This window comes from Crotalus tigris, unplaced genomic scaffold (genome assembly GCF_016545835.1).
Source record: "Crotalus tigris isolate CLP2741 ecotype Arizona unplaced genomic scaffold, ASM1654583v1 scf7180000024285.889131, whole genome shotgun sequence".
NCBI lineage: Eukaryota > Metazoa > Chordata > Lepidosauria > Squamata > Viperidae > Crotalus > Crotalus tigris.
The window spans coordinates 193,139-208,816 of NW_024100458.1; the positions used below are offsets into that span (position 1 = coordinate 193,139).

Consider the following 15,678-nt stretch of genomic DNA (forward strand, 5'->3'; position numbering starts at 1 on the left):
ATTTGTATTAATGTTCATGCTAGGTGTATTTCATTCAAAGCTATCGGTTTTCAACTAATTATTTTTGTTCAGAACTGTATCTATAATTTTAGCCTCGTATTCTGTGAAACTAACAGACATTTGCTTTCTTTTCACCTTGCAATGTCACACTCTTTTCCATCTTTTTATGATTTATCTTGCATCTAGCTGTAATAATATCCTAGCATAAAAATAAACTTTTTTTCTTAAAGTTTTCTTTTACAATGAATACTGTGATTTACAGTACTTTTTATATACAAAAAGCTTTGGACCCTTTAGATTTTCTGCATTTTCACTTCTATTACACAAGTCCCTCTCTCACTACTTAAATAATATTTAGCAGACATGTATAGATCTAGTAAAAATTGTATCACATCTCTTCCACATCCTACACACTTTTTATTTAGACTGTTCTCCTTCCTAAGAATGTATCATGGTTATATTGGGGTGGGTGGATGTTAGTCTCCCTTTAACTGTATGCAACATAATGTATTGACAAAATAATTTTGTTCAGTATGAGCTAAATAAAACTAATTTGAGTTACTTTTAGACTATCTTTCTGGATGCCTACTTAGAGAAGAATCTTGTGAGAATTATATTATAACATCACTAGCATTGCAATTGCAATTTATATTTATTTAAATTTATATAATTATAGCACAGTGTGCAATCTATACATGATTCTTTCAACTTGTTGGAGTTATTGCCCATATATAGTAAAGAGGTTCAGGATTATAGCAATAAGATGCAATCCTCATAAATATTAGAAATCAGTCCCAATGATATGGAACAAATGGCCTCAACAGCAAAACAAAACAACAAAGTGTTGTGTTCATTTCTATGCAAAACTCCATCTGATTTATAAAGATATAAGATTCACAGCTCAAAGCCCTAGGATATATGGTGTAGGCATGTGTGCACAGATATATGATCCTCCACTTGGAATTTTACATAATCCTTAAACCTTAAGCATTCCTTTGCCTATCCCTGTCCTACATTAACCCATGTTAGAATTAATACTTTCACCATTTAAAAAAATATGTTCAAAGTCAGTAGTAGAAAGTGAAACCCCACCAGGCAAGAAGGTTGACACTGGGAAAAAACAGCAAGGTGCTACATATAGTATAAGAAATGATCGTGTAGAAGGGGAAAGTCCCTTCAGGAGCCTGAATGCTGATAAAACTTATGACAAAAAGACCTGTCTAAGATAAAAGAAAATAAACAAGACTGGGTACATAGAGCATACAAAGCATGACTCCCAGGAAGCTAAGTATCACCAAAAAAGAAATAACAACGACTAAAAGCGGCATTCACAGCACCAGTAAGAGCAACTGAACTGCAAATGACAACTACTAGTCAGATGAATGTATAGTGTGCTATTCTATAAATGAAAACATCAGAAAAAATAGAGGAGCACTAATAAAAAACAAGAACATCACCAATTCAGCTGAAATCTGCATACCACTATATGATGGAACAATGGCTGTTTACATGCAAGCTATGCTTCTGAATGTCGCAATTTCACAAATGTATGCACTAACTACAGATGCATCTGAAGAAGAAACGTTCAAGTACATTCACATTCACATTCAACAAATGTGAAAAAGAAGCCCTGTCAATTCCTGGCAAATAGATGGGGAAGAAATGGAGGTAGTGACAGATTTTATTTTCCTGGGTTCCAGGATCACCGCAGATGGGGACTGCAGTCAAGAAATTAAAAGATACTTGCTATGGCAAATCTAGACAGCATACTAAAAAGCAGAGACATCACCCTGCCAACAAAAGTGTGTATAGTCAAGGCCATGGTTTTCCCAGTTGCAATGTATGGCTGTGAAAGTTGGACCATAAGAAAGGCTGAGCGTCAAAGAATTGAGGCCTTTGAACTATGGTACTGGAGAAGACTCCTGCGAGTCCCCTGGACTGCAAGGCATTCAAACCGGTCAGTCCTAGAAGAGATCAACCCCGACTGCTCTTTAAAGGCCAGATCCTGAACTTGAAACTCAAATACTTTGGCCACCTAATGAGAAGGAAAGACTCACTGGAGAAGGGCCTAATGCTGGGAAAGATTGAGGGCAATAGAAGAACAGAACAACAGAGAATGAGGTGGCTGGATGGAGTCACTGAAGCAGTAGGCATAAGCTTAAATGGACTCCAGAAGATGGTAGAGAACAGGAAGACCTAGAGGAACGTTGTCCATGGAGTCGCGATAGGTCGGACACGACTTTGCAACTAACAACAACAACAAATGTATGTATGATTTCAGTGCCCAAACTGAAAGCAAAGATGCAGCAGAAATATTGGCAGATCCAATATAATCCAGAGAATGAGCATTGCAAAGAAATTGATGGAAAAGAGACCCACTAGAGTTATTTTTTCCCTAATAAAGAAAATATTTACTATATAAAATAAAGGGGGGTGAGTTCCAGCACCTTTTTTCTTACAAAAAAAGCACTGGTTATGGCTATCTTACTTTGCTCTTGTTATGCAATAAAAATCTTCAGAAAAATCAGTTATTCTAGAAATGGTTACAGGTATTAGAAAATGAGATCAGCAAAGAACATACTGAATAGATACATCAGGCAAGATTCTGGTTAAAATCCAGAAATATTAAATAAAGTTATAAAACCCTGGAAAGAATAGAGGGAACTAATCTAGAAAATCTGTAAAACACCGGTATGACTGAATAAATGGAAGACTGATATTTAGAATGTTGAGAGCATGCAGATGACATATGCCACACATTGTTGTAGGGATAAGGCTTGTGTGATCACTGCAAGGCTGACCAATCACAGAACAAGCTTTAAGAGAATGCAAATTGATGAGTTATTCCATACATCTCTTCCACTCTTGCATGATGCTTTTAATGTGTGTATGTATGTGGATATACTGGCTCATTTTCAAATAAAGTAATGATCTGCAGCTTTCTTATTCTCTAAGAAACCCCACGTGATCGCTATTCATTGAAAAAAAAACCCATGGAACTGGATTGAGGCTGATTTAGTTTCTGCTGCCATCAGATTCAGAACTTGAAAGGAAACTTTAATTATAATACACAAGGCAAATCTTATGGAACCAGCAACTATAATGTTGTAATTAGATGCTAGTATTTCTCAATATGTTCTTAGGTTGATTGGAGATATGAAGTAAAACCTGGGCAGTTATACTAGTTAGAGAAGACTGCAGCTTACCTGTTCTTTGAAAGCTGAATTCCTCCAACAGTTCTATTGTAACTGATAGTACAGGGAGAAATTACACTACTGTATGAAGCATCATCTTGACTTGATGGCAGAAAATAACTCATCAGCTGTTTACTCACTTAAACAATTGGTACAAGTACATCAAATAAGAACAGCTCTTCTTTTTCTGCATGCCAGTGAAATTCATACACCAATCAATTATGTCTACTTATTTTACACTGTCTCATACCTTTCCCCCCAACAAATGGGTCACAGTTAGGGTTATTAATTGATAGTTGACAGTCACCTCTATAAATTTATGTATTAATGACATAACACAACAAAGATATTGCACCAACTGACAACCAATCTTTTAGATAACAGATTTTAAGACTTGTAATGGGCAAAAAAAAAAAAAGAACAAGAGTCAGAAGAAAAAAGGAAAGAGCATGAATTTTCAAAGTATTAACAAAAGAAACAGGATTTCCAAGTGACTGGTCCTTAAAATTTCTTGGAAGTTTGAAATCTCCTTAAGCAAAGGTCACATTCTGGAGAAGTGTGCTAACAATGAAGAAGAGGAATTGAAGACATCTTATCTAGCCTTCGCAAGTAACCTCTGATAAATGTCAAACATGATGAAGAGAAAGATATATTAATAGCCAGAGAAAAACCAGGAGCCAGAAAAACATACCTGAAGAGATGTTACACTCAGACTTTATAGAAAGATCTAGTGTATATAGTAGCTGGATTTTAAAAATCGTTCATGTAAATGTTAGCAAATACTAGAGACACAAGATAAAAGGATAGATGCTGACATGAATTGTAACTGGGTTAAAGAACACAGAATAGGAGTAAATGTTAGGATTTTATACTGGAGAAATGAGCAAATTGGAACAATCCATGGATCAGTATTGGGATCATGCATTTTAAGATGTTCATAAATGGATTGAAATGTGTTTGCATATTTAAATAAGGGTTAGAATGGGACATTCTCAAACTCTGGCCTGCAAGAACCATTCAGCTGATTATTTAACAGTTTTTTCCCCAACAACACAAACATTAGGTCCATACCAAGTATTTTAATATTTTCAAAATACGCACTGAGCTTTCTACTACTTTTCTTTCTTATATTTTTATTTACTTCACTGTAAAATAAGAGCCTAATTCAGTCTTGAGCAAATTAGCTAGAGGTCATTTACCATTCAACAGGCCAAAGTTCGGCAAGGTTTCTCCCATCACTAATTCTATTTCATGTGCAATTTCGGTTTATAAAAGGTCCCTAAAGCAGTCCATCCAACAGGTAAAGATCCATGCAGTTCATCACATATGGGAACGCTGCGCTGCTGCAGATTGTTTTAAAGCAGGGGTCTCCGAACTTGGCAACTTTAAGATTTGTGGACTTCAACTCCCAGAATTCCCCAGCCAGCACATGCTGGCTGGGGAATTCTGGGAGTTGAAGTCCACAAGTCTTAAAGTTGCCAAGTTTGGAGACCCCTGTTTTAAAGAGACCGGGTCCCTGGCTGTTCTGAACCTTCCAGATTCAAGTGTTATCGGATCGAAATCGTATGGCTCAGTTGATTTTTAGTACGGACTTTCTAATCTAAACAGAGACATCATAACCACTCTAACGTCCCATTAAAAGCTGTTTCAGAACAGTATTTTTTTTCTTCGAAGAAAAGCAAAGGAATCAAATAACCCATTCCCACTCTAAATTAAGCCCACCCTGTAAAATGATGCAGGCCAGCTTCTTCTATATAATATCTACGGGAGGTTTTTTTTTTTTTTTTTCATTCCGTTCATGCGCTTAAGTTTTCCCCATCTCGGGACTGGACGTTTAGTTATTCGGCGCATGCGCGCGGGAGACTTTCCTGGGCTTCTAGCTGTCGCGTTAGGTCGAGAAGAAAACGCCCTTTACGATTCAAATGGCGGCGGGACGCTGTTGTAGAAGCAAACTTTGGGTGCTACGCTGGGAGCTTCTCTGAGAGTCGTATGTCACAGGTTAGAAGTTTCGGGGATCAAATTTGGGTCTCGCCTGACTGATGGTGCTTGCACGTTATATGTATGCACATGTGGTTGGAAGGCTTTCTGCTGAAAGCCTTTATTTATTTGAAATTAAATAATTTTCGCCAGCAACTGCTTCTTGTCACATGGGTTCCTGACTATGATTCATCGCTTTGAGACCAAAGGATCACAATGTGCTTTTATCGAGGGCTGTTCAAGAAAAAAAGTTTAGAAAGTTTAAAGGTTATAGTATAAAATTGCCAGAAATAAAGGAATATATTTGTGGCTCAGGGTTGAAATAAGGGGTCTTTGGTGCTCTCTGAGCTTGGTTGTTTTCTTGCAAACGTTTCATTATCCAAACTAGGTAACATAAGTCTAGCACTGATGACGTTACCTAATTTGGATAATGAAACGTCTGCAAGAAAATAGCCAAGCTCTGAAGTTGCTAGTATAAGAAAAGAGCACAGTATATCACACTGGCCCTTGATATCTTTGCTTGGTCTATAAAAGTGTTTTATTTTTTTTAACTCATAGAATGTGAAATTTCAATACACTTTAGAAAAATCTTATTTTCCATTCCTTTCTATGAAATGAAATCAAATGAACTTAAAATCCCATGAAATTGGGATGCATTTCTAAACAGATTACGCAACACATTGCATCAGTATGCGATTGCCTTGTGTATACCTCTAATGCAGTTTATACATTGATCATTCATAAAGGTATAAGTAAGTAAACATGATTCAGTGTGCAACATGAACATGGCTATTTTTGATTAAAGTGAAATTTGCAGAGAAAAGGATTAATGACCTAAATAAAATTATTGCAAATTACTTTGAAGGTTGTGAGACATACTTACTTTGTTCCCAAACAGAATAGACTGCTGTTGTAGAAAATAAAAAAAATTAAAATAATGGTTGTTTGCAATGCTCATTACATATCTTACAATTTAATTAATAGCTAGCTTTACCATCCTCCTCCTGTTCCATACTATTAGTTAACTGTTTTTAGTGTATTTGCTGTCTTGAACCAAAACAAATTCTATTTCCAGTTTCTGGAAAGTGGGCTTTATATACTGTTTTAATTGTAAAACTAAGCTTACAGAAACTCAAAATGATGGCAACCTGGAGTTTAAATAGCACACTAAATCGGAAACCTTGAATAAACTGCTATGCATAGTGCAAACTGTAAAGATTAGTTTCACACCATATGCCAAACCAAAACAAGAGCAAAATATAGTTTCCTGCAGTGCAGTATATGAACTTTCTAATAATACAGAAAAGCAAAATTTTAGAATTGCTGTTCTCCCTCTACCTTTACAAGGATATTGTGCCTAATGAACTTTTAGCAGGCTTGGCTTCATGCATATTCTGCTATTGTAGGAACTGTTGATCTGCAGCACTTTATATCTTTTAAATTTTAAATATGGAGACAGACAAATATGAGATCCATGTATACATTTCCCAACAGTCCAAAACAACTGGCATTCTAAAAAGTCTGTTAATGTGTTACCTTATAATTAGAGAGCAATTATCTTATTTCTTCCTGTGTTGCAGAATCTTTGCAAAGACAACTTCAAATGCTTTTCTTAACTGTGGTTGCTAATCTTAGATGAGCCTGATGTGAATTAGAATTTATCAAACTTATAGCTAGAACTATGTACTTAAACCCCACTCATCCTTTGAGGTAATGCCTGGTCAATTAAGAGTGGAATTTTATATCAAGATAGTATTCTGTTATCATCAAATGTTTTGGCCTGCAAACTTTATATTTATTTATATTGTTTGTCAAGCTAGCTAGATTTTTTTGAAAATACTATTTGAAATATCAGGATGGCATCAGGTTTTGTGCATATATTCTGGGTCAGTAATCAGTTTTGGTTTTGCATTTTAGAGAAAAGGTTAGAAATTCAAATATGGTGAACTATAAGAACAAGAAACTGTTGGTTAAAAATCAGAAATCAAATCAAGCTTTTGCAAGTGGACTTGATGAAGAAATAATGTCTTGCTCATACAGAGATTTAAAGAAGAGAAAAAGCAATAGATTTTTCTGCTCTTTTGCCTTATCCAAAGTTCTGCACAAATTAAGAAAGAGTACAGGACTTAGGATGAAAGATACAATAATATCAAAATTATTTTATTCCTCTGCCATCACATTATTCCTGTTATTGCTAAATCTTGCAACTTTTTCCTTTCATTTCCAAATTTCATTTCACTCTTAAGGTGTTATAAAATCACCCTCTCGGTTTAGGTATCATCCTCAGCTTTTTCTCCTTAATGTTAACCTGAGGGCAGGAATTTCCATTAACTATTTGCCTTATTTGCAGAGGTGCAGCTCTGTAATTATTCAAAGCAGCAAAGCCGTAACAAAGAGATGGACTCAAAGCCCCAGAAAGATCCTGTTTTTACGTGTGGTGCAAACAATCCTACCGCATCTGTTGCCTTCAAAGACCCAAATCAAAGGTATATATACTTTTGCTATGATTGCCAAAATATCTATTCTTTTGGCAGCTCCATTCCATATACCACCACTCCCATACTCTCTTTTTAAAAGAGAGAATTTGCAATTTCTCTTCGTCCCTCCCACCAAAAAAGAAATTTGACCTAATATGTCAGGGAGGCTAAAATTAAGATCCCTAATCAGAATGTTTTGCTCTCTTTTTTGTTGTTCATGTTCGTTGTATTGAAATGTTTAGATTTAAAATCCTTATCTTGTTCCAATATTTATTTGTTCCTCTCATATTAAGACTCATGAAGTCAGTGAAAAAGGTTGCACTGCCACCCCCTTCGAAGAAAGGATTGCCAATAGCTACACGATCGTGAGTATTTGCAAGCAAACTATCCTCCTTTTCCCCCCCCTCCTATTTTGTGGCAGAATGCCTTAGAATGGTTTATAAAACATGTTTTAAATATTCCAAATTTCTAATGTTCTCTTCAAATTTGAAAATATTGTTACAGCCTTATTTCAACTTCAAAACAAACTATTCTGATAAAAATTGGAACAATCTGTTTCGAGAATAGAACACTTTTAGCAAGATTAGAAAAGCATGAGTGAGTAAGAATACTCCAGAGCCCAAACTTTGGACTCTGACATGTTTTATAAGCCTCTAATTCTTTACAAGAATGTATTTCACTTAAATTGTGTTTCATTTTGGAAAAAAACAAACTGCCGTAAGTGCAGAATTCGCTATGTACAATAATTGCAGGACAAACTATATTATGAAAATATCACAAAGTGTAAATATTTGGTTAGATTAGATTGTATTGTGGAATTTGTATCATGTAGATTTTCATTATTAGTGTGGATATACATTACAGTTTCCAGTTGGCTAATTGGAGCAGCCTACAGTATAAGCCTTGTACATAAATGAATATTTAGATACTGATATAGGCTGATCAAGTAGTGGTGCTTCTGGATGAAGGCACTATGTGGTGAATATCTTACATTTTAATAATTTCTTTATATTCCTCTTTTCCATCTGCAAAATAATGAGTGTTCTTGATATGTTATTAAATGCAGGCAAAATTGCCATCTATGATTAATCACTAATACGTTTGATTCAGTAGCCCTATGAATAGATACAAACGGGAGACCGAACTCAGAAACAAAAACAAGTTCCTGGAGAATGTCAAAAGTGAATTGAGTTTAAAAGTGGAGGAAATGCAGGTAGGAAGCAAACTTGGCTTTTGTTATTATGCGATGAACCAGATAGAATATGGGCAGTTCCTATAATTTTTTCATTCTAATTAACTTTTTGAGTGTGTAAGCCCGATCTTTCCTCTGCTTTTTTATTTTCATCTTTGGAGTAATGAGGGCTGTGCAGGTTATACAAGAATGACAGATTGGAACTACTCTAAGGGTTTTATATCATTTCACAATATATCATTTCATAGAGCAGTGTTTCTCAACCTTGACAATTTTAAGGCATGTGGACTTCAACTCCCAGAATTCCACAGCCAGCATTGCTGGCTGTCGAATTCTGGGAGTTGAAGTCCACATGCCTTAAAATTGTCACGGTTGAGAAACACTGTCATAGAGGATTAAAGTCTTTTTCTTCTGTTTGGTGTGGAAAATATTTGTCTGTGGATTGTCTTCTTAGAAGAGAAAATCTATGTAACTTTATTCTTTAGTATTTTCCTCTATAGAGTCATTTTCAGTTTTTTCCTGTTTTTGCTTAGTCCAGAAAAAAAATTAAAAGTGGAGGGAATAGTCTATGGGCTTTTTTTTTTCTTTAGCCTATATATTTTTTAAAAGATTGTTTTTCACAGTTCTACAAATGTAGCACTCATTTGGACCAATTCCATGATTTCACATATTTGGAGGGCATCAAGTTTGGAGAAAACTGCATTTTTCTTTCCTTAGCTCTCTTGATAGCTCCCACTGCCAGATGTGACCAAGGACAAAGCGAGGAAGCATGATAAAATATTTTGCCTCCATACAGCTGTCTTTTGGAGAAGGTTGTAACTTATGTCATTTGCTTTCTAAGTGCAGCCCCCTAAACTTCCTAGGGTACTATTCAATTTTTGCATGGTGTCCATTTGGATATCTTCCCATAGCAGAAGAAAAGAGAATTTGATAAATGCATCCATGCATTTTCATAGCATGGATCTGCCTTCAGTGTTTAATTATTCCACCATGTTTCCTAGCACTTCAAGCTAGTTCATGAAATAAGGGAGGAGAGGCTTCCAGATAGGAGAGAAGAGACGAATCAACCCTCCTTTTTCAGTGCTGTAACACCTATTCCCTAAGTTTGCTGTCCTGCCATACCAAAACAAGAATTGTCTCAAGGTACACCAAAGTTCCATTCTCCCCCTACATTTTTGAAATGATGGAACACTGGGCAGGGAATGAAGTTCAGCCGTGGAGCCATATCCAGCCACCAATACTAAATTACTGTTTTGTGAGATTAGTGAAATCCTACTTTGTGTAACACATTTTCTAAATCTTAAGAAATCACCTTATCATCACTGCTGATATTTATAATAGCCACAAGAAAATAATGTCCTTCCAAATAAAAAGGGTTGTTCTATTGCACGATTCTTCATCTTTTCTTGTACCTTATTTATTTCTTAAAGAGCTAATAGTAATAAGTAGTTTTCTTAATTTGCCTTTTGGTTTGGTCTCTGCAGAAGGAGGTGAAAGAGATGAAGGAGCTATGTGATAGTCTTGAAAAAGAAAATGATAAGCTGAAAAAATTTCAGGAAAGCTGCCTCTTGATATTAGAAGCCAGGAATTGTGATCCAGGTAAAGCATTTAGTATTCTGTGTTTATTGCAAACAAGACAATTATATACAACAGACATGTCAAACACAAGGCCCAGGGGTCAGAGGCGGCCCACGAAGTGGTTTCATGTGGCCCGCGAAGCCATCCTGGAAACAGTGAGGGAACAGCCTCCACTGCCTTGGCCCTAGCCCAGGCCAGCCGGGAGCCAATGTACAATTTTGTAGTGGCCATCTTGGCATTTGCCCCGGTGGACCATGCCTTGGCACTTGCCCTGGTCCCACCCCCTTCTGCCAGAGACCCTCAGATCTGTCCCACTCCTGCCCAGGCCCCCATAGGCACCCTTGACGCGAATGATGTAGAACTGGCCACACCACCCAGTAGGCCACACCCATTCTATCCACACCCACCCAGTAGGCTGCACCCACTCTAGCCACACACACACACACCCCAGGGCAACCGCAATGCTGATGCAGCCCTCAGTGAAATTGAGTTTGACACCCCTGATATACAATATTATTTCTGTCACTATCTTTCCACCAGCAAAAGACTAAAACTCCTATGATGGTAGGGTCCTCTTCATGTAATTAAGATTACCTAGACTAGTGTTTCCCAAAATGTGATCCATGAATCACTGGAAGTTCCCTAAATTTCCCCAGGTAATCTGACACAGTCTGTTTGACACTATAGCCTGCATCTGTTTCTAAACTGTCAATCACCTGCTCAATCTTTTTAATATGAAAGGCTCATTATTTAAAGAATCTGTTGAACATTCTCAGCCAGCGAATTGTGCTAAAAGTAGCCAGCACTATATAGACTGTATACATAAAGCAATTCAAATGATTAATACATTTTTAAGTTTAGGTTAAATTTTAATATTTTTAAAATGCTTTAAAATGGAGAGGATGGGAAAACATATAGAAATGCAACTGTAATAATCTCATATGCTGAAAACATCCATCTTAGAGTCCAGGGCAGTGGTTGTCAACCTGTGGGTCGGGACCCCATTTGGGGTCGAACGACCATTTCACGGGGGTCGCTAAACAACGCAGTCCGCCATTTTTTCCCCCTTTTCCTTAGCTGTGCTACTCCCTTTTATTCTATTGGCTTTTGAAAGCCAATAGAGTAGACTCTCTTGAATAGAGTCTAATTCTATTGGCTTTCAAAAGCCAATAGGAATTGTCCAGGCTGTCTCTGCCCTGCTGAGCCCGCCAAAAGTCCCATTCTGCAAACGGTGCTGCACCAGTTGAGTAGTCCTCGACTTACGACTGGTTGAGTAGTCCTCGACTTACGACCGGTTGGGGGTCGCGGCATTAAAAAGGTTGAGAACCACTGGTCCAGGGGTAGGCAACCTTAGCTCTTTTTTGACTCATGGACCTCAGCTCCCAGAATTCCTCAGCCAGCATGGCTGGCTCAGGAATTCTGGGAGTTGAAGTCCACGAGTCATAAAAGAGCCAAGGTTAACTACCCCTGGCCTAGATAATGTGGTACAAAATAGAATCTAGGTGGTACAAAGCAGACAGATGTTTATTCTACTATTTTGTAATGTATGGACTAAGCCACTTTAAAGTTCAACCGCTGAATAAATTATTAGATAATTCTGATTAGGCCAGGACAAAAATCTTTCCCATTTTTGATCCCTGACTGAAGGTTTGATGGTTGAATGCTTTTTTCACTCAGAGCATATGTTCTGCCTCTGAAATATGATCCCTTTGTAAGAGATCATTTTGATTCATGTGATTCTATTCGGAAACAGATGTTTCAGAATTTCTTACCAAAGGAGGCAGCAAAATAACTCCAAAGTTGCTTGCCTTCTATGCTTTCAGTTGAATGAGAAGAAATACAGCTTATATATTTGAAATACAATAAAATATTTGAAAATTAGTTACAGGGGACCAAATTTTGGAGGAGGAAGAAATGAACAAGAAGACACAAACTGAGATAACGGTAAAAATCTGATTCTGTTTACTATTCCCAAGGAGAACTATAATCTGAGGCAGTCTTAAGGTTTTGTTACCAACCTAATAGTTCCAAAGCATGCAGATGCAAGTACATAAATAAGTACTACTTTGGTAGGAAAGTAACAGCATTCTATGCGCCTCGGCATATAGTGAAGGCTTTGGACAACGCTGGCTTCCTCGGCTAGGAAATGGAGATGAGCATCACCCCTTAGAGTTGGACATGACTGGACAGGGAAAAGCTTTAACTTTTTAAAGCAAGGACAGATTACAGGGTACAACTACTAACCTAATAGTTGAATCTTACTTCTACACTGGCAACTGTAACCTTATCAACTGTTTCTGAGGATGGTAGCCTGAGGGAGTGCAGAGTTAAGGCTGTGTAAAGGTTGTTGAATGGCTTTCTGAGTGTGTCCCTTTCCAGTGTTTTTTTCTGAGGTGGCTTCTCTATTCTATGGCAAGCTGCTGAATTTAGTTTATAAACCTAGTCATGGGTATAAAATAACTTAAAAGTTTCACTTTTAATTATGAATTAGAAGTTGATAATACTGCTATTTCTAATGTTTTTGCCTTTCAGGTTTTATCAGACAAACTTAATGCTGATCTTGAATTGTTCATCCAAATGGCTAAAAAGGAAAAAGAAAATCTTCAGGTAAAACTAGGATAGATTTTCCTCTCTTCCTCTTCAGATACATGTATATTAATACCATACAACATCCGTGTTTAATATTTTTAGTGCTTTGATTCTAACTCTATGCTAACAACCTCTATCTGTAGGAAAAAACTCTGAATCTTCTTTTGGCGTGTGGTAATTGTTTATTTGTATATATGTATTAATTCCAAAAAAAACCTCTTACTTTGTTTTGTGCAAGCAATTTCTGACAGATGCTTTGCACCTAACTGACACATGTAAGAAGGGACAAACCTATTCTGTTAAAACTAAGGACAGAAGAAAAACCTACACATTGAAACTAAACTAGATTCAAGTTGAATCCTGTACTAGAAAGAACTTTGTGGTAGTAACAGCTGTTAAGCAAAAGAACAGTGTGCCTAGAAGAATGTGGCCCATCCATTTTCTTTCCTGGAATATTTGCAAGGAGTGGATAACCCTTGTTGGGGTTAGTTCAGTGGATTTATACACAAAGTAGGGAATTGAACTAAATGACATAAAGTCTGCTCCAGGTCCTAGATTGTGACTCAGTTTCTGTACAGGTGGTCCTCTACTTACAACCATTTGTTTAATAACTTTTCGAAGTTACAGCAGCACTGAAAAAACTGATTTACAACCAGTCTTTGTACTTATAACCATTGGAGCATTCCCACAGCCACGTGATCAAAATTTGGGCAATTGGCAAATCAGCAGGTATTTAGAATGGTTGCAGCAAGCTGGGGGGCACATGATTACCCTCTGCAACCATCCAAGCCAGATTCCGACAAAGCCAATAGAGGCAACCAGATTTGTTTAACTTTGTCATTACCTTAACTATGTGACTAGCTTAACAACAGTGGCAAAAAGGTCATAAAAAACCACACAACTCATTTAACAATTCCCTTGCTTAGCAACAAAAATTCTGATCCCAATTATGATCATAAGTTGAGTATTACCCGTATTTCAATTTTCACAACTGTAAAATTTATTAAATGCATTTGTAATAAAGTAGATATTGCTACTTAAACATGTTCTTCTTTACAGAATGCTCAGACCAGATGGAAGCAGATAGAGGAGGAGAGGACCCACTTCTTACAGGAACAACAATCTTTTCATAGAGAAATGGAAGAGCTGGTTGCTGCCTTAAACCAGGAAGTTGACTTCTTAAGCTCATCATAGACTTAAATTGAGATTAAGTTTACTATGGATCATTTAAACAATAACTCATATTCTCCAGAATAGCTAGACATGTAAGAAGATACGAAACTTAATACTAAACTGTATGTACCAGAGGAATTTAAGGAATATTGTTTTTCTTGTTTTCCTGTGGCTTTGAAAACAGCTAATCTAGGTATGTGAGATATACTTTCTGTTACCTTAATCTCTCAATCTTTCAGTTTTCTGTTCCTGAAAAGAATTCTACTCCCCAAATATGAAATTACAGGCAGAAATGTTCATTCTCCTATTTATTGGGGTGGAAGAGCTTTAAGTATGTCATGTCCAGGCAAATACTCTTCAGATTGAACTTCAGCTTCCATCAGTCCTAGCTAATATGGATGATGACAAAAGATTGTGGAAGTTGTTTCCAAAATAGCTGGAGCAAGCTATAACTACTATATTATAAAATCTTTAAGCTGTTCCATTGGCAGGCCATTTTAATGTACTCAATGGCTCCAAACAAGGGATAATAATTAAAATCTATTAAATTCTGAGTGGTCGTATAATTGGATGATGTGTTTATGTTTTTAGTTGACATTTTGTGTAAGTTCTTGATGTTAATGACAATAAAAATTTACTATGTTTAAATTTTAGTTCTAATTACTTTTGACCTGTAATTGCTAAGAAGGTACAGAAAACATCTTAGATTGATTATTGTATTTTAATTTCCTTTCTAATGTATTTTTACTCTGTAGAATCTTTCTAGTCAGCTAGGGTAGGTGAAATACCTCAGCATATTTTAGAAATATGTAAGATTTTTGACCACTTCATAATCTTCAGTTTTTGTTTCAGATTTAAAGGTATTTTATTATTAAGCTGCATAATAATAGAAGATGTTGCCATCTTCTATAATCATCATCACATCCTCTGTTAAGCATATTAGCTACAAGCATACTCCACAGTTCTCTATGCAGTTACAGTCTCCGTCCTTCCATTTAAGGTTGATTTTTTTTTCCTGATCTTTCTGAAATGTTTGGCGCCAGGTTTTCTTTGGTTTTCTCTAACCATCTTGTGGTATCCAATTGATTGCAGTCTTTGCTGGATGCTGCTCACTCATAAGGAATCCATGTCCAGTAAAGCCCATTCTTCGTTTTGTCACTATTTCAGAAAGTTTTCAGGAATTACTTATTTGTAGAATTTCCTCATTTGTGACATGGTCCCAATATGAGATATGAAGAATCCTTTTGAGTCAATATTGTTAAAAGATGTGATTTTATAATTCTCGTAGATTTCCAGGTCTGACTGGCACAGATGGCAATTGGTATGGCATTAAGTAATCTGATATTGATAGATGTGATCCATACTGAGCACATTTGTTGGAAGACAGCAGCTGCTTTGCCTATTCAAAATTTCATACCTGCTTTAGTTCTCCCATCTGTATCCATGACATCACCAAGACAGTTGAATTGTTCCACAAATTTTAAGACCTGTCCTAATG

The 15,678-nt window shown here is 36.5% G+C and overlaps 1 protein-coding gene across 2 annotated transcripts; it reads left to right on the forward strand.

The window, feature by feature from the left end:
- The first annotated feature begins 5,036 nt into the window (after positions 1-5,036).
- LOC120299241 (small kinetochore-associated protein-like) lies at positions 5,037-14,833 on the forward strand. Of its 2 annotated transcripts, none has more exons than XM_039323853.1 (8): positions 5,037-5,192; positions 7,522-7,657; positions 7,942-8,013; positions 8,759-8,861; positions 10,325-10,439; positions 12,301-12,362; positions 12,951-13,025; positions 14,067-14,833. In XM_039323853.1, the coding sequence occupies exons 2-8, from the start codon at positions 7,569-7,571 to the stop codon at positions 14,199-14,201; spliced, it is 651 nt and encodes a 216-aa protein (XP_039179787.1). In that variant the 5' UTR covers positions 5,037-5,192; positions 7,522-7,568; the 3' UTR covers positions 14,202-14,833. The 2 variants fall into 2 exon arrangements, with proteins under 2 accessions (XP_039179787.1, XP_039179789.1); XM_039323855.1 differs by having other exon boundaries at positions 8,762-8,861.
- The last annotated feature ends 845 nt before the right edge of the window (positions 14,834-15,678 follow it).